At 40.2% G+C, this 19467-nt stretch overlaps 2 protein-coding genes across 2 annotated transcripts; one reads left to right on the plus strand and one right to left on the minus strand.

Moving 5' to 3' along the window:
- Positions 1-1227: 1227 nt before the first annotated feature.
- On the plus strand, positions 1228-19450 carry cpda (carboxypeptidase D, a). Its single transcript, XM_088301404.1, has 21 exons — positions 1228-2036; positions 2313-2560; positions 5800-5942; positions 6558-6727; positions 7403-7830; positions 8265-8456; positions 9563-9730; positions 9868-9977; positions 10106-10208; positions 10487-10629; positions 10760-10929; positions 11003-11305; positions 11389-11584; positions 11728-11863; positions 11961-12107; positions 12787-12885; positions 13479-13543; positions 14007-14138; positions 14234-14419; positions 16464-16566; positions 17265-19450. Exons 1-21 carry the CDS (start codon positions 1387-1389, stop codon positions 17489-17491), a joined length of 4119 nt encoding a protein of 1372 aa, XP_088157530.1. The 5' UTR covers positions 1228-1386; the 3' UTR covers positions 17492-19450.
- On the minus strand, positions 14925-16106 carry LOC148333623 (uncharacterized protein C22orf31-like). The gene is made up of 2 exons (XM_088301406.1): positions 15769-16106; positions 14925-15691 (listed from the first exon to the last, which is right to left on the minus strand). The coding sequence occupies exons 1-2, from the start codon at positions 15807-15809 to the stop codon at positions 15136-15138; spliced, it is 597 nt and encodes a 198-aa protein (XP_088157532.1). The 5' UTR covers positions 15810-16106; the 3' UTR covers positions 14925-15135.
- Positions 19451-19467: the final 17 nt, after the last annotated feature.

A 19467-nucleotide genomic window follows, 5' to 3' on the forward strand; every position in this document is an offset into this window, starting at 1 on the left:
AGTTCACGTAATTAGATTGCACACGTGTATCTAATGTACTCACCGATGACTGCATCAGTGGATTTTTAGTGAACTGCACTTACACAATCAGGTATACCAATTTTTATATACAGTGCAACGTTGGCTCACAAATTCAGTTTGCTCCATGACTTGACCGAAAACTATTGACAACCAAGATAATGTTTCACACTGAAATTAACATAAATTTAAATGATTTGGTACAGCCCCAGTGATTTTGGTATTTTTTATCATCGTGTAGTTAAAAAAAAATACGATACAATATCGAGATCAATGAAAACACACTTTATTATTAAGAAATAACAGGTGTTTGATAGTAAATCAAATTTCAAACCTCATAGCTGTACAATGCACATTGGCATACGCTTGTGGACGAAATTGTTGGTAACCCTCTGTTATTGGAATAAAAATAATTTTAAAAGAAAGAAACAATATTTCGTAATGATAAATAAAATTGGATGAAAATCCACCAGTGAAAAACTCACTATAGTCTTCTGAATTCTTCTGAAAAACCCTGTCGTAACTAGACGTGATCTGGCCACAAGATTGTATCGGTGTTTTCCGGTGGCCTGCACGCCTGCTGATGACGTCACGCTTTAAATTACGTATTTCTCTCTCTCTCTATCTATCTATCTATCTATCTATCTATCTATCTATCTATATATATATATATATATATATATATATATATACTTGTCTGCCTGTTTTTTATTTGTATCCCTGACTGTTTTATATGCATATTCTGATTTACTGAATAAAATAAGTTACAAAAATGGATAACTGCCACATTGGCGTGGCAGCTCGTACGTCACTTCTGCATATGCCCCAAGAAGCCGCCGTTGCCTTTCTTGTGAAACAACAATGTCGAACGTGCAACAATGACGTGGTTCACGTGGTTCACTCGAGCTGCGAGATTGTGTGAATATAAAGTCTGTATATAGTGTGAAATATTTCTCGTTTTCCCTCCGACCTTAACCACATTCTGATTCCCAAAGCAACGGAACATTGACGTGGCGTCTCCGGTAGACTTTTATAGAAATACAATATTACAATTCAATACTTCCTTTCTTAATACAACGACAAGTGAGAACAAACGAGTTCATGTTGGTCTGTCTGGTAAGTGAACCCCAAATGACGTCATAAATCCTAAAAATAACCGTCCCTCATGAATGTTCCAGTCCACCTTAAAAAAACGCTTCCTCACATGAAGCCCCGCCCCTTTGGGGTGAAAGGGAAGTTGGCGCTAGCAGACTGAGGCCGGAGCAGCCGATCAAAAAAAGAAAACATCGTAGCTGTTGACGGACCGAAAATAACTGAATTTTCTTCCCGTAGTGAATTTCCGACTGGTGCGGAGGTCGAAAAATCAACATGGCGCACAGGAGGAGTTCAAAGTCTGCGACCGAAAAACTGTGGGTGTCACTTTTCGTCTCTTTTGTGTGTGCTGCTTTTCACCTCGGCGGTGCGGACGCCAGTGTACACCGGATACGAAACGCCGCGATTGGCGAAACCGTAGAAAACTACGACAAATACTACAATTATGTTGAACTAACCGGGCGTTTGCGCGCCTACGCTCAGAAATACCCTCACGTAGCGAACCTGTCGAGCATAGGTCAGTCCGTGCAGGCCAGGGAGCTTTGGGTGATGCGGATCACCAAGGACCCCCATATAGAGTCTCCGGGGAAACCCAAATTCAAATATATTGGCAACATGCACGGTGACGAGACCGTGTCCAGGCAGGTTCTCGTGTATCTCGTGGAGTACTTGTTGACTCAATACGCGGAGGAACCGCGGATAGCTAAACTGGTCAACACCACGGATATCTATATCATGCCCAGTATGAACCCCGACGGCTTTGAGTTGTCCAAAGAGGGTGTCTGTGACGGCGACAGACGAGGACGAAACAATGCCAATGACAAGGACCTTAACAGGAGCTTCCCTGACCAGTATGCTCAAGATGTTGCTGACCTAGATAGCATTCCTGAGGTCATGGCTGTCATTCGATGGATACAGGACAAAAAGTGAGTTAACACATACATTTACACCAAGTCAATATTTTTGGAATAAACGTTGTAGTATTTATCTGTGTCAAACTGAGCCACATGTGTACTCCAGTTAGTAGATACACTTTCTTGTTCATTAGTAACATTATTGTTGTGTTTATATTCAGAGCTGGGCACTACTACCTCCTTTCCTCTGTTTATAATTCACCATATGTAAAGTGCTTTGTTACCACTCCAGCTCTTGTGAAATGCACTATATAAATAAAGTTGTATTGTATTGTATTTCTTCTTTAGGTTTGTTCTGTCTGGCAACCTGCACGGTGGTACTGTGGTTGCCAGCTACCCTTTTGATGACTCCGTCAACCATGAACAGCAAGACCATTACAGCCAGTCGGCGGACGACAGCCTTTTTCGCTACTTAGCCTTGGTGTATGCCAAGAACCACCCAGTGATGAAGACTGGGCGACCCAACTGTCCCGATACCCCAAGCGAGACTTTTAAAGATGGTATCACCAATGGGGCTCATTGGTACGATGTAACAGGTAAGAGGCCTAGAACATAATCATTGTAAATATGATTTGGCGTAATTCCGTGACCTGCTAACTGGAAAGGAGTTTGTGTTGATTACACCTCAACTTTGCCTCTTTTTCCCTGCAAGATCCGAGTCTGTTTTAATGTACAACCAGACGTGACTTATGTGGTATTGCCTTTAATTGTGGTCAGACTTCATACTCATCTGATCCGCCAATGTTTTGCATTTTATGCACATTTTGTGATTGGCTGTAATGTCTTGATCTGCTGATGCCTTCAATAATGCCACTGAAAGAAGGTTGAATGAATTTCGTGAAAGAAGGCATCACAGTTGCAGTATTTTGCAAATATCCATTTACCAGTGTCGGGCCTGCACAAATGAATTTTGGCAGCTGCTTATAGATTTTGGTGCAACCTATGTAACTGTCCTATGAACAGTTTTTTTTTTTTGCCGCTTGGCGGAGCCACTCTGCTCATTGCGTCGTCATCATTGTGTGCATCTGCTAAAAATGGTGTAGGTATATACGGTAAAAAAAGAAATTATTTAAATAGAAATATTGCTCATTTTTGTGATTGTATTCGTGATCGGTTATTTTGAATTTGTTGATCTGACCCAATATTTTTTCACCAGTTTCAAAACCGGGGTTTTTTTTTTTTTTTTAATGAAGAGAATGGTAAAACTATAACCAGAAAAGTTGCTCAAAGCAGTGTTGCAAAAGCTATCACCATGACAACATTGTCTCAGGCCTCATATCGCACTTGGAAAACATTTGCTTATGTCTTATCTAACCAGAGAATGTGAAGTTGCTTTGCAAACTGAAGCTGTTTAGCTCACTAATCTGAGCAGAACACTGAAGCTTCCTCTGGCTAAATGTATGATCTGACTGGGTTTAAAATATTCAGAGTGCTCTTGAGTTCACAGTATGTTTCCCACAGTCTTTGTGAATGACTGTCTTTATTTTTCCCAACCATCTGCTCACTTGTCTGGACAAGTGGACTTGTTAACGATGTAAAACTTAACATTTCGTTTATTTGGAATGTGTATGTATAAATATTTTGATTGGCATCACCTGAAAAGAAATAGGATCTGTCTACATTTGTGTTGTTGGGAATATGTTCGCTTGGTTATGTTAAGCAAGCCAGGCGCAAAAATCCTTGACGGTCACGTCAGGTTGTTCGTGGGTCATTAAAATATATATTTTTGAAGTTGAAGTGGAAGTCAAAATGTTGTTTCCAGATACAAAAGAAAGCTGTTGTGTTTTTAGTTGCTGCGGAGAGGGTGAATTTACCTAATGACTTGGTTCATGATTATCCAGTTCTGTTACGTTCAACCGCCTCATTCTTTGTGCGACTGGTTTTGATTTGGAAGCAAGCATGGCAGCTACGTTCTAAACGCACACTACCTACACAGCAATTAATGTCACTGCCCGAAAGATAGTGAGTATGGAGGACCTTATTATTACATTGATTTTCTTTATTAGTCCCAAGCTACCTCTGAAAAGTCTGGAGTATTAAGGAAATCATTTTTTTCGTCTAGTTTTTTTGTTTTTACCAACATTACTGTGTGTATATAAATGAATGTGCATGGATGTCATTCCACTTTATTATCTTAAGAGTGATTGTTGGTTACATTGTCACTTGTGGTTTAGTCCACGGTGTGAATGAATTCGTTGTTTCATATTATTTTGAGGAATACACTGAATTGCAGGTCATTATGTTTTCAAATCCATCCATCCATTATTTGAGCCACATATCCTCACAAGGATCGTGAGGGTGTTGGAGTCTATCCCAGCTGTCTTCGGGCAGTAGGCGGGGTACACCCTGAACTGGATGTCAGCCAATCGCAGGGCACACAAAGACCATTCATGCTCACAATCACACCTACGGGCAATTTAGTGTTCAATCAACCTACCAAGCATGTTTTTGGGACGTGGGAGGAAACCGGACTACCCCGGAGGAAACCCATGCAGTCGCGGGGAGAACATGCAAACACCACACAGGAAGCCCGGAGCCCAGGTTTGAACCCCTCAATCTGAACTGTGAGACAGAGGCCGTGTTGCCCACTTTTTCAAATCACTTTACAAAAAAAACGAACCAAAACATAAATGCTCCAATTTCACATTCATTCACTGATTTCATTGGTTTGTTTAGTCTAATTCTCCCTGTCTGCTTATTGTCTTGCATTTAATTTTATTTCTGAAACCGTCCAGCTCAGTGTCAAGCCTTTGGCCTTGAATGCTGTTTCTCAAGTTAGCAAGGAGTTCATCTACATAAACTTTGGTGTCATTGTCACATGTCGTTTATGCTGGACAGTCCGGGGTGTGCCTCTGGATCCGGTATATAAACACACAAATGCTGTTAAAATTTAGGGCAGTCATAATCATACAGGACAGTGTTTACCCTGTCTTATCTATTTACATCTGACATTCAATTTAAACCATTGAGCCTAACGGATGACGGTTCAGGTCTTTTCTTTTGTCAGTCTGGTGACAGCCAACGTTGAATTGTTGCCACACAATGTTGGTTTAACATTATTTGCATGTCGTTAGCAGGAGAGCTTTGCGGTTTGGTTTGGTTTACATAGCACCCTGCCGTCTTTGCTGCCACCACACAAGTTAAATCTCCGGCACGTTCTCATATGCGATCCACTGTCAAAATGAGCTCAAAAGGCTAACGTCTTAAAAATTGGACAGTTAAAAAAATGAAACACGACTATTGTTAAAGTTGGAATTCATTCTGTAAAAGAGTGCCTCTCATGTTTGTCGACTATATTTTACATCTGCTCCGAGAACAACGTGAAAATAAGGCAGCTTGCTTGGCAATGAGTGTGTTCATTTTTTTGTGTGGTATTTATAGCCCTCATTTCCTGAAGTTAGCCTATGCCACACTGGACCGTACCTGTGTTAACAGTTGCCTGTTAAAAAGACACATTTGCGGTCTTTCACACATCTGCATTGTTAGTATGAAAGACCTTCATTGCTACAGAGTTACTAGAGGACATTTTCGGGATTCACAACTCTCCAATCAAGAACTTTTTCTCAACCGACCAGACCACCCCCATACCCACCGAAGCTCCTTCTTTGTTCACTAATTTATACACTTAGAAAACTAGAAATTTTGGAACGTGGCCCTTGAGAGAATCACGATTTTCTCCGATGCTTACATTGCACGAAAACAAGATTAGCTGTCAAAATAATGCTTATGGGATTTATCTTTAATGTTTGAATGTGTATCATTTTGTGTTATTCAGGAGGGATGCAGGACTACAACTACATCCATGGAAACTGTCTTGAAATCACCTTGGAGCTGAGCTGCTGCAAATATCCCAAAGCGTCTGAGCTCCACAAGGAATGGGAGCTGAACAAAGAGTCTCTCTTGGCCTACATTGAACAGGTAGACAACATATTGGCTCATTAGCAGCTACAATTTACACACTAGTTGGGGAAAATGTGGGGTTGGATGTGATCCTCAAATCAAAGTTAAAGCGGTTTATTTGTGGAAGACAATTACAAGGAGAGGTTTGGAACATCATGTGACGCTAATATACATTCCTATCCAAGAGCTATTGCTCAAACATTGAACGCAAGCAATATGACCGTTTAGAATGTCCTGAAAAAGAAAGAACGAAAATGGTACGTAAAACAATGTTTGTTTCAATGACTAAATTTGTGTTCAAAGCAAATGTGTTTTGGACAAGACATGTCAGGCAATAGAAAAATAAAAAGGTTTGATTGGGAACATTTTGAGTTGCTGTGCATTTTTCTTGATTAATTCAGGTATGAACAATTTTAACTAATATATCATGAATAAGTCTGGGATTAAGATCAACATAAGACAACCGAGGATCCTTTCACTAGATAATCATTATTGTGTTTTACCATATTTTTCGGTTGGATTTCTGAAAATGGGGTTTGTTCATCTTGCATTCTCACTGCCTTCCCTCAAACGAATATCATATGATACCTGAAAATGTGTTTACCTCATTAAAATGAGATTGTCTGTGACTAGATCCATATTGGTGTCCGTGGCTATGTAAAAGATCACGTTAGTGGTTCAGCCCTCTCCAATGCCAGAATCATGGTGGCAGGCATCCTCCACAACCTGACCACTGGAAAATATGGCGACTACTACAGACTTCTGCTCCCAGGAGTGTACAACATCACTGCTGTGGCCACAGGGTGAGTACAACCAAAAAATGTTATCAACGGCTTACCTGTTGAAATGTAATGATATTAATTAATCTATTGAGAGAATCCATATTAGCCAACACAATGTTTTTCTTTAGTCAGGACATTTTATGGAACAAGTTTTAACACGCTGGTTGGCCGCTAATTTAGTTTTTTTCCCCCCGTTTGAGTAATGGAATAGATCTGTTCTAGCCTGTTGCCATCATCATGTTCAAATGTAATTTGAACATTCTGAACTGTCTTACAAGACTACAACCGAACTAAATAAAACTAACTAAACTAACCTTGTACACATGACACATCGCATCCAAATGCAGAGGGTGTCATTCAACTACCATTTTCAAGGGTGAAGATGATTTTTTTTAACTTATTAAAAATATATATCTATATATTAATTTAGCTCTCTGCCATAATGTTGATGTGAGTTGGAACTGGACGGATGCTGAGCTTCTTCAACGATGTTGTCGCATCTTAAGCTCAAATTAAAACTTCACAAGTGTTTCATTTTTTCAGAAAATGTTTGTTGAATTTCAAATTGTAAGATTTAAGGAACATTTTCAACTTAAAAACAGCATGTTTTTCTTGCTTAAATAAATTATTCATACTTATATTTTGGTACATAAATATGTTTTAAAGTGGAACTAAAAATATTTTTTCATTACTCAGGTACACACCAGTGACAGTCAACAATGTACATGTCTTGGATGGCAATGCTACAGAACTTAATTTTGTCTTAGAACCAGTTGCCATCGAACGAATTCCCTCCGGCGACAGCACTCTGACCACACCCTCCATGCCATCACCCACAGATATTAGCACCCCCACCTCCAATACCAACACCCCTGAATCCACCCAGTCCCAGTTGGTAACATCAATGGCGATTAAAAGCACAACCACTCCATCAGCCACTGTGCCCCAACCTGTTCAGCCCCAGGAATTTCGCCACCACAACTATGCTGACATGGAGCTCTTCTTACGCAAGTACAGCAGCGAGTTCCCGTCAATTGCTCATCTTTACTCCATTGGCCGCTCGGTGGAAAGCAGGGAGCTCTATGTGATGGTCATCTCAGACAAACCCACAGTTCATGAACATGGTAAAATAATCTCTTACGGTTATGTCTCAATGGGTACATGGCGGTTGACTGGTTAGCACGTCCCCCTCATAGTGCAAAGGTCTGAGGTTCGATTCCGGCCTGTGTGGAGTTTGCATGTTATCCCCGTGTACTCCAGTTTCTTCCCACATTCCAAAGACATGTTTGGTAGGTTAATTGAACACTCTAAATTGTCCCTACGTGTGATTGTGAGAGGTTGTTTGTCTTTGGGTGCCCTGCGATTGGCTGGCAACCAGTTCAGGGTGTACCCCGCCTACTGCTCGAAGACAGCTGGGATAGGCTGCAAACACCCCCGCGAACCTCGTGAGGATGAGTGGCTCGGGTAATGGATGGATGGAAGAGTTATGTCTCATAACAAAGCCATTATTTAAAAGGAATTTTAATGTTCCTGCTCTCTGTCTCGAATTGCCTTCCAGGTGAGCCTGAGTTTAAATATGTGGGCAACATGCATGGCAATGAAGTGGTTGGCCGGGAGCTGTTGCTCAACCTCATTGAGTACCTATGCCTTAATTATGGCACCGACCAGGAAGTGACAGAGTTGGTCAACAACACTCGCATTCACATCATGCCTTCGATGAACCCTGATGGTTATGAGGTGGCCAATGAAGGTAAGAGAAGGAAACAGTGTGTACATTGCATAACACTTAATGATATGTGGCCGAGTCACATTTTAACTCACAGTTCCATTTCTGTTGTTTCTTTAGTTCCGCGAGTTAAGGTGGAATAATAGCGGACTGTAATTTGATCATGCTAATTGCGTAAAAGGTCCCGGCAGCTATGAAGTGCTCTAGAAAGTCAACAACAAAATGCCTTATGTCAAAATGTCATATAACAGTCCAATAATAGGATTAAGATGTTGTCTATTTGTATACAGGACCTTTCTATATTGTACTATAATTTCTGCCTTTTTTCAAACATTTCTTTCACATTTAAGATCATTTTTATATTTTTTGTGCTAAAATAATACACACATCCCACAACCAACCTTGGTTACACTTTCCCCATATTAAGAAACCCAATACTAGAGATTTGATACCACTTATTTCCAGACCGGTACAAGTATTCATTTTTTGAGTACTCACCGATAGAGTGTAGTGATAGCGCGAGTACTTTTGATGTATGAAATTAAATTGAACACAATGACAAAACATTGTGACTTTCGCAAATGATGATTCACCGATATGAAAACACTGCAGTACAGCATCAACTACTTCCGAGGAAGACTTACTCGATGTTAGGTGTATTTTGTTTTTCCCTTAAATATCTGAATGTCGACCCAATATCAATACCAGGCATCTATACTTGCCCGGAACTATCCAATACAAAGCTTAGTATGTATTTTCCAAACGACTCACTTCATAATTTGACGTTATCAGTTGGGTATAATATGATGTGACAATATGTTCAATTGTTTATTATTGTGTTTACAATTTTTATTTGTTTTACGACTACGTGTTTCTAATATTTGAGTTACTTCATTTAGGTACAGAGGGCGAAATTAGACAATCAATGAAAAGTATGATTTGTGCATGTAATGTAGTTCCACAATGCACATCAGCAGCTGCTTCTTGTTGTTGTGAATTACTGTATGTACTCGGCACACTTTGGTTGTCTGCTTTTTCTTAAGTATTTAATTTGTTGTTAGTTATGGATACAAATCTCGTTACTTCTTGTAGATGGGCACACCTCACCAATTGCGTTTCTCTTCTCGCAGGTGATGTGAGAGGCCACAGAGGGCGCAACAACAGCAACAATTTTGACCTGAATCGCAACTTTCCAGACCAGTTTGTAAAAATCAAAGATCCCAGGCAACCAGAGGCTATCGCTATGATGAACTGGCTGAAAAGCAAGCCTTTCGTCCTTTCAGCTAATCTACATGGAGGCACGGGCCGCTTGTAACAATTTACTTCCAAATACTAACTTGTACACCTTAGTGTTTTGTACCGTACTTTTTGTGTACATACTTTTTTTTTATCTATGATCCTATAACCTTACTCTTTTCTTTGTGGGTAAATTTAGGTTCTTTGGTGGTCAACTACCCCTTTGATGACGATCAAGAGGGTAAAACTCAGTACAGCAAGTCACCCGATGACAAAGTTTTTCAGCAGTTGGCTCGAATCTACTCACAGGTGATTTCATGTTCTAACTGAAAGCAATATAGGATGGAAGAACACTCCTGGCACATTAAAATGATTGATGAGGCAAGGACTTGCAACAGTACAGTTTTTTTCTCGTGTGTGTTCTCATGCTCTTGCAGGAAAATCCTCTGATGCACAATGGGCACCCTTGTGTGAACCTGTACCCTGGGGAATACTTTGCAGACGGCATCACCAATGGCGCCAGCTGGTACAATGTCGCTGGTGGGTTGTTGGACATGCATGAAATACTAAAAGACAAATAGGTCTGCAAGAATATAGATAGGCTCACAGGCTATGACATCAGAATCGTGTTGTGCAATTTTACAGCATAATGTACTGTAAAATGAATCCCGGTAAAGGCAGCGTATCTTAAATCCACAAATGTGCAATTATTGTGTTGTGGGTAAGTATATACATTGAGGTGTGTGGTGAAATTAAGCAAAAAATAGTAACAAGTTTGCAACGTAAATATGTTAAGTTCTAAAAGAAAATTTCCCCAGGGGGCATGCAGGACTGGAATTACTTAAACACCAACTGCTTTGAGGTGACCATTGAGTTGGGTTGTGTGAAGTACCCCTGGGCCAAGGATCTGCCAAACTATTGGGAACAAAATCGCCAGTCTTTGCTTCAGTTTATCCATCAGGTAACAAACAAAATGAAATGTACACCAATATTTTTCCTTTTCGTCACTGTTTTGCATTTACCATTGGTGCGTTTGGGGTGTGTGTGTGCGTGCGTGGGGGTGTGTGTGTGTGTGTGTGTAAACCCCAAAGGTTCACCATGGGCTAAAAGGTACCGTCTCTGACATAAGGGATGGTATGGGGATACCCAATGCCACTATTCAAGTTGAGGGCATTGACCACAACATCACCACCGCTCACACTGGTGACTACTGGAGACTGCTTGTCCCTGGGACTTATTCCATCACTGCCTCTGCCGATGGGTAAGCTTTCAACAATGAGGCAAGAAGCGCAATTTCTGTACAGGCACTTAAAGATACAGTCTCTCTTTTTAAGATATCAACCAATGAGGACATATGCCACCGTGTCCAAGAATGGAGTGGAAGTGGTTGATTTCCGATTGACACGGTTTCACTCAGAACCTAACGGCCTGTCACCTTCTGGACTCCAGCCGACCCATAACCCATCTGAGAAGGAGTTTGAGACCTTAATTAAGGAGCTCTCTCTGGGACAAGGTTTAGAGCGGCTGGTCAAGACCACAAACACGGAGAGCAGTTTCCGATTCCGAGTTTACAAGGAGGTGTCAGCGTTCCTCCGAGGTCTTACCCTCAACTTTCCGAAAATAACATCCTTGCAGAGGTAGGGATCATTGTTATATTACGTCTACCTTGAACTTCATATTGTTGCAATGTGTTCTTAAAATGTGCTTCCTTTCCATTTAGTTTGGGCCATAGTGTTGAGTTTAGAACTATTTGGGCTTTGGCAATCTCCAACAACCCAGGAGCGGCTGAGCCCTCGAAGCCCAAGGTCCGTTTTGTAGCAGGGATCCATGGGAATGCTCCCGTGGGAACAGAGTTGCTTCTTGAGTTTGCTGCCATGTTATGCATCAATTATGGCAAAAATTCAGTCATTACAAGGGTGAGTTGTTTTTCTACTGAGTTTTGAGTAATATACATGACATGCGTATCTTGCAAAACTCAACTTTTTGTCAAAATGTCCTTTGTCTAGATGGCAAAATAATGAGTCCCTTTGATAATCCGCGCTCCGCTTTCCTCTCGTAGCTCATCAATGAGACAACTATCGTAATTGTGCCATCAATCAACCCAGATGGAAGAGAACAAGCAGTGGAGAAGCAGTGCACCTCCACACAGGGCTTCTCCAATAACCATGGCAAAGATCTGGATACAGACTTCTTTGGTCAGTTCGATAGTTTTTTTTTGGAATGAACACAACTGACATGGACAAACAATAAAATGCATCTGCATTGTCTATTTTATTGAATCCCCTTTTTTAGGCAATGCATCCCAGCGTTTGGGGGAACCCCAGCCAGAAACCAGAGCAATGATGGACATGATTTTAGATAAAGGCTACACACTGTCTGTGGCCCTTGATGGAGGCTCACTTATGGCTACTTACCCTTACGATAAGCCTGTCCAATCAGGTAACTCGGCAGCCTGCGTATTCTTTCACTTGCGTGTGGTTTCGACTCTTGCCTGCTTCATTATCGCATATTTACAAATTGGCTGCAGCCTTTGGTACACCTGCCAAAGCAATCCAGGACAAGAGCAGAGTCCAAAATGTCTTTAAAAGATTCAAAGATTTCAAACGAGGTTTTCAAATCACCTCTCTGCGAGGCTCTGTGACACAGTTCTTCTTGCATTGGATGTCATTACACAGGTGTGCCTAATGTTGTTTCCAGTAAGCTTAACTAGAAATGTGGTGTGATTAATGAAATTGCCCACATTACATGAGATGACAAGACAGTGTGTTGTTTTAATACCATTCCCTGTATTGCTTTCAAAACGATTAAATCCATGCCCATTTTATTTCAGTGACACAATTGATGTAATGCATATTTCCATCCTTTATAGACCTGCATGGGTTTAATAGTGATGTCTATTGATGTGTCCCGATGCTACGAGCGGATCCGTAGACTTTTTAGTTACATAATATAATTGGGTCACTGTGTCCTCACAGCCTAGATTGACATGATGAGCTAAAAAGAGAACGTTACATAACTGCAAGTCTCAGACTTAGATAAAGATATCACCTGAAAGCTGTTTGTTGCTTGCCGTCACTAGATAGCACTAACCTCTGTTTTTCTTCATTTATTTCTACAGTCGAGAATGAAGGCACTCTGAAGTACTTGGCCAGCGTTTATGCCAACAACCATCCCAAGATGCACCTTGGCAACATTGGATGTTCAAATAATGGGCAGGGTAGGCTTTTTCTCCACTATAATGATCTGCTTGTCACGGTGCAGTGTTTTCACAAGTATTTAGTAGGAAAATTTGCAAAAAAAGCGTCACATTACTGATGTCTACATACATCTACTGAAAACCAATAAAATTCCATCCATTCATTTTCTATAGTACTCCTCCTGTCCCAGTTGATTTTTAGTATACACTGAACGACTCACCAACCGTTCACACTCACATTCACACCTGGCCGTGAATGATTTTCTCTTCACTGAACCTTTGTATTAACATGCATGGTTTTGGAATGTGAGAGGGAGCCAGAGTACCCACAGAGAATCCACGCTAGCACATGGAAAACCTGCTAACTAAGGCAGACATCTGAACCACTTGTTCTCTTTGCTGTCTGAAATTGTACAATTAATAATTAAAAACTAAGCTTTTTCCCAGTAGCTCTTCTAAAAAATTGTATTGCACTTCACATGCATTAGTTGATGACAAACGACCAAACTTATAAATTGGGAGAACATATCACGTGACAAATTATACTTCTGTAATTGTATGTGAAATTGAGAGTAATATTGATGTCACTTCTGTTTTATTTGTTTTTCTTTCAGCAAGCATCATTCCAGACGGAGTCATGAGGGCAGCTGAGAGACAAAGTCACATGGGTAGTATGAAGGTAGGGCTTCTAGTTGATTCAAATAACTTCCATCTGGTTATGGTGTTTACAAAAAAAAAAATCAATGCAATACGTGTTATTTGACTTAAAAAAATGTCTAAACCTGTACTGATAAAGTAATATTTTTGACAGCTTAACACCCATCAATTGCAATTTCACTTAGCAGCGCTTCATTGTAGACATTTTGAGCCCCAAGCAGCTGAATCTGACAGGCAATGTGGATAGGGAGATGTAATGTACACATTTTTCATCTATTACAATTTCTGATTGGAAAATTATGTTTCTCAAAGACAATGTAGACATAAAAACCTCGAACCTGACTGAAAACACAATGTATAGAGAAGCGATGTGTGGATCAGGTCTTACATTTAATAGTATTATTTTCTGACACAAGTGAAAAAACAAAGTTTACTTCAAGAACATAGAATTTTGGATTCAACTTTGTACCTTTATGTGTTTGCAGGACTTCAGCATGGACTTTGGCCACTGTCCAGAAATCACAGTGTATACAGGCTGTTGTGTGTTTCCTCCAACTGAACAGCTTGCCACACTTTGGGCAGAAAACAAGAAGCCTCTTCTGAGCATGCTGGTGGAGGTGCGCAGCCTGAATCATTTTCTCAACCAGGTCCTTTCTGTACACCTTAACTGTATATTTTCTCCATCTTCATCACGCATCTTTAACCTATCCAGGTCCACAAAGGAGTGCGGGGAGTTGTGAGAGATAAAAGTGGGAAGCCCATTGTTGGCGCCATAATCGTCATGAATGGGGGTGTGAGAGTCTTCACCGGAGAAGGTGGTAACTTTCGTGCATTGCTGGCTCCCGGCAACCACAACATCGAAGCTGTTGCCGATGGCTACCAGCAGCAACGCCAAGAGGTACACACTCAAATGCTCATTGTATATATGATGTGTTCAATTCCTTTAGAACAGGCGTGGGCAAACTACGGCCCGGGGGCCACATGCGGCCCGTTAAACGTTTTTAATCTGGCCCTCCGAACTTGAAATAAAATTAAATGAATAAACTTTGTTCATGTTTTATTTTCTAAATACTGCGGTTTTTCAGAGACATACATGTTGTTGTAATGATTTGTCCACTTTCATTTAAATTTAAATGTATTTTTTTTTCTCTGATGAGGTGAGGTTACTAAAACACTCCATCCATCTGCTCCTGGTCCGGGCCCTCTGTCAAATTTTAGAACACATTGTGGCCCGACAATCAAAAAGTTTGCCCACCCCTGCTTTAGAAGAAAGTAAGGTTTACTGTTTTATCCCTAATTGTATTTGGCGTAATATGAGGAGCACCTGAATATAACCATTTTAGTAAATATTTAAATGAAATCAGCTTGATTATGAAGGGGAAATGGAAACACCAAACAGTACATCGTTTTACATGCTTTGGTTTATTTGATGTTGTATTAGTGACTCAAAGACTACATTAACTGTGGATTGAGGCCAATCTGAACCCAATCCTATTTATACAACAGCATGTACTCATTTTCAGCTTTGCAACAAAAATATTTTCCGCATTCATGACAAGACAAGCAAAAAAATGTCTTAAACATTTTGGAGGCATTATTAAAAGACTGTATGCTTTATTTTGGAAAGCTTCCGTTACTCTCAATGTCTATGCTGGGTGTTGTGCGAAGCAAACAAAATCGTTCCACCACATTCACTGTTCCTTGTGACTCCAAAACTTGAAGCATGGGGTAGGCCAGCTCTGTAAACAGATGTTCCTTAATAGTGCGTCCCAGCTCCAAACTGTACGCTCTTGGCTTCCCACAAGGACTCAGCAGCAGGGGATCCACCACTAAATGATACATGTGTTGGTACTCTGCTACCGTGAAGCCGTGGATCATTAATGGTCCCGAATCTGTTTCAGACTCATACGTCACAACACTGTTGGTGCAAATGTCACTTTGTGCTTTGTCACTGGGGGTCACGTTGAGGTCTGGAAGAATTGCAGCATTCCTTTTGTACCGGTCGTCCAGTTGCCTTTGCACACAATCAGCTATTTTCTGCTCATTCCACACATCCAAGTCAGTTTTTGGTGCCAGCATATAACTCCTCTCCTTTGTCGTTTCTCCATATTTCTTCGGACATCTAATACGCCGTCTTAAGTCATAGGAACTCATCTCATATGCAGCGTCTCTAGAAGTTGAAACAATACTTTTTTCAATAGATAGGCTTCATTAAAATAATGATGTAAAATCAAGAATTGCACTTACTGTTTTACATAGAGCACCTGGAGAGCATTTTCAGACAGCATGGCTGAATCTTGACTTGGGAGGCCGTCACTCTGCTCAGTGTATTTTTCACTATAGTATTTTTTTTAACCAGTTCATGAATCGACAAAAATAAAGAGTAATTCTGTTAATCTTTGTATTTTATACGAAGGATGAAGTAAATGGCTGAGTAATAATAGTGAAATATATTTTTTTGATGAGCAAGTGCTTGACTGCTGTTTGACACTCACAGGACAACCTGTTGCAGATTATACTGAGTAGCCACACCTGCACAGGTTGCTCTCTAATGAGGCCGTGTAGTCCCTGAAAGAAGCTCCACCACCTGTCACTTTGCTTTTCGTTCACGAGCAGTAAGAATTGAGGAAATGTTTTACAATTATTTGTTGTGCCCTTTTCCTTTTCTATGAATGATGTTAAAAAGAGGAGTGTAACAGTTAAAATTTTATTGCACAAAGAAACTTGTGTTATTCTGTATTTGGCAGCCGTTAGTTTCAACTTGAACAGATGGCAGCGACATTAATACAATCATTACTGTTTGCATTTATAGAGTGTTTGGTGTGATTTTTTTTTTTTTTTACTTTGACTATGTCGAAGATTACTTTTTACCGAATCAGCACATGTAGGTTACTAATGTTTTAAGTCAATTGTTGCCATATGTTTGTTTTGTTCCGACTCAGGTGGTGGTGTCCTCCTACGAAGCCGCAAGCTCTATCGTCATTGTGTTTGACATGGATCATAGCATCTTTGGTCTGCCTCGAGAATTTGTTGTGGCCAGTGCAGGTAATGTCCTACAAAATCAACTTCAGGTTTACCAAAGTGGACTTAAACAAGCAATGCAAGTGTATAGCACTGTTTATACTGAAAGTAAAGATGTGCTTTACAGGGGCAAAAAAAAAATTATTTTAAAAATGAAATGATAAAACAAAACTGTAAAATGACAGTTATCAAGTTAAAATCACAAAATAAACGCAAGGTGTTCTTCATGAAGTGGAAGTGAACAAAAATTTCAGGCATTAACCACCACTACTATAATGATGATGATGATGATGGTAATGATAGATTATAATGTATTATTATTCATAACAATGAGGTATTTGTTCCAAGATTGAGCGTAGAAACTGAATGCTGCTTCCCTATTTGCTTCTGAAAACTCAAAATAAGTCCATACTCAACGACCTGTGAGGTCATGTGGACCAGCTTTTCTGTGACCCGTTTGGATGGAAGGTCTTTGATTTCAGAGAGCCTCGTTTACATACAAGGTTCAACCCATAAATTGGCATTGAAGTCTGATCGTCTTAATTTTGTCAAGAGATAGTTCACAGCTCAATAAATTGCTTCAAAGGCTCATATCTTGATATACAATTAGAAATGGCTCAAGTTTAAGAAGCTTAGTAACCAATTTCAATGTATTTTCCCCTCTATAAATGTTTCCCGGCTATAGAATTGATTACACCTGATTACATCTCTTCTTTCTGCAGCTGCCTCCATGACAGCATTGGTGGTGACGGCATGCATCATCTGGTGTGTGTGCGCTGCCAAGTCGAATCGGCAAAAAGATGGCTTCCACCGTCTGCGGCAGCACAGAGACGAGTACGATGACGAGATTCGGCTAACATCGATGGGCTCCAAGAAGTCTCTCCTCGCCAATGAGTTCCAGGATGAAAGTGAAAGTGACGAGGATACATTATATGCCAACAAAATCTGAACAGGCCTTTGCAGTGTTTAAACTTTTCCCCTGCAAGATGAAGCCTGGGACAGCAGGGGTGTGAACCTGTTGAACTGAAGGCATTATTTTTGCCTCCTCATGAATGCACCAAGACTGAGACACTTTTGTTACACTGATGAATTTTGAACACCTGCTCAATTATTAATCAAATTGTTGCGTCATCAGTCACATGTTGCGGTCGTCTTTTTGTGCTCAACCTCAAGCTTTAATCCTGTGTGCCACTCATTGGTCCTGCCTTACTAGATTGAGGGCCCCAACTTGACCTGTCTGACTAAAGGCTTGTCCCAAAAAAAAAAAAAGTTCAGAGCATGAACGTGCATAGTATTCCTTTTCATGCAATGTAAATACTGCGCTAGCTCCATGATGACCCCCGCTTCCCCCCCTTGTTCTTGGGCGCCACATCTTTGCCGCAAAAGTGTCCTGAGTTTCTGGAGCGTGCATCCAATTATGTGCCTTGGCTTCTCTGGAGTGGCAATGTAGGAGGTAGAATGCATTTGGACCTGTTAGTTTCCATTCAACCTGTTCTCAGTTGGTAGCAAGAGGGATGGAAATCAGGCTCCTCTCTTCTCATGTTGCACTATTGCTACATTTAATTTTGTTTTCCTCGAAGGAGAGGATCTCAAGATGAGTTTCTCAGATGTGTCAGGAATTGTCCCAGTCTGTGCAGAACATGTCTCAATTGTGCTTGAGAAAGAGTAAAAATTTATTCACATCAAAGAACAAGCAAGTCATTCAACAAATCATAAATGAATGTACATTTTATTTTTAATGCACTGTTTTTAATATGGGACTGTATAGGATTGTGCGTAAATGCAAAATGGATGAATCATGTCAAAGACTGACCTCGCTTTGATCAAGGATGTACATGTCTTTTGAACACAAAATAACAGATGAGCCCATTTGCTGTCACTTTAGGTCCATTTGTCTGACTGATTAGAATGAATATTAGAGTTCTGTCCAGTTAAATGTCGAAGTGGAGTCAAAACGTTTCTTAACGATATCTTCTATGCAGCCCCGCTAGACTAAACATTCTGATAATTACATTTGTGGAATCTGAATTAAGAAGAAAAATCCAGCCGTTTTTATCCAACTCATGGGACTGCCATTTTGCTACTTTCTGTCTGTCACAGCTCACGTATTTTCTAGGTTTGGTCATGTGAGATTGACAAGATGAGCCTGTCAACATTGTGATGTCACCTTTAGTTGGCAGAAAGTGGAGGTGAATTTTTCTGCTTAAATCATTCCACAAATGTTTTTTTAGATGTGTGGGAGGGCCGAGAACATGCTTGACTTGACTTCCACTTTAAAACAGTGCAAGGACCGGCACATTTTTCTAACAGTGATAAAATTCTCAAAACGGCAATTTTGTGTTGTTGTATAGAGGGATTACAATGTCAATTACATGTTTGGCATCATTGAAAATTCACCCTCAGCCAAACCAGAATTTCCTCACAACCCGGTTGCCCCTGAAGTGGAAAATGCCCTCCTTAATCCACACCGATAATTTTGTTTTCTTAAGACTTTGCCTTAATTTCCAATCTACATTTGTCATTTTAATGCAAATGTTTTCAATAATTGTAATACTGTTTTTTGTGTAGTTTTTTCTTACCATGGCTCAATGAGTGTGTGTGTTGTTTTGGAAGTCGAGAGAGTCGTGCAATGTTGTTTTGAACATTTGATATTAACTGGAATATGTGTTTGTTACATGTAAATGAGAACCTGGTGCAATTCATGTAATTTTCAACACTAAATTCTGTTGATTTATTGACGCAAATGTGCCGGAAAACCTCACTGAACGAACAATTCGGATTGCTCATTGTTTTAGTCTTGGTTAAAGAATATATATTTTGAGGGATGATGAAGTGATGCTCACAGATCTTGTAACATGATTGCAGTTTGTCACAGATTTTTTTTTTATACTAAAGAAAGGGAAATGTCCTCATTTTGTCTTATGA

Source organism: Idiotropiscis lumnitzeri, chromosome 7, assembly GCF_059441095.1.
Source record: "Idiotropiscis lumnitzeri isolate Australia: NSW breed Sydney's pygmy pipehorse chromosome 7, RoL_Ilum_1.0, whole genome shotgun sequence".
Lineage (NCBI taxonomy): Eukaryota > Metazoa > Chordata > Actinopteri > Syngnathiformes > Syngnathidae > Idiotropiscis > Idiotropiscis lumnitzeri.

Excerpts from the sequence above, each read along its gene's own strand:
- cpda (XM_088301404.1), top strand. The coding sequence starts at position 1,387 with ATGGCGCACAGGAGGAGTTCAAAGTCTGCGACCGAAAAACTGTGGGTG. Across the intron at positions 8,457-9,562 it reads TTATGAGGTGGCCAATGAAG|GTGATGTGAGAGGCCACAGA; the intron begins GTAAGAGAAGGA and ends CTCTTCTCGCAG. Across the intron at positions 11,306-11,388 it reads AAAATAACATCCTTGCAGAG|TTTGGGCCATAGTGTTGAGT; the intron begins GTAGGGATCATT and ends CTTTCCATTTAG.
- LOC148333623 (XM_088301406.1), bottom strand. The coding sequence starts at position 15,809 with ATGCTGTCTGAAAATGCTCTCCAGGTGCTCTATGTAAAACA. Across the intron at positions 15,692-15,768 it reads CAGGTGCTCTATGTAAAACA|AGACGCTGCATATGAGATGA; the intron begins GTAAGTGCAATT and ends TTCAACTTCTAG.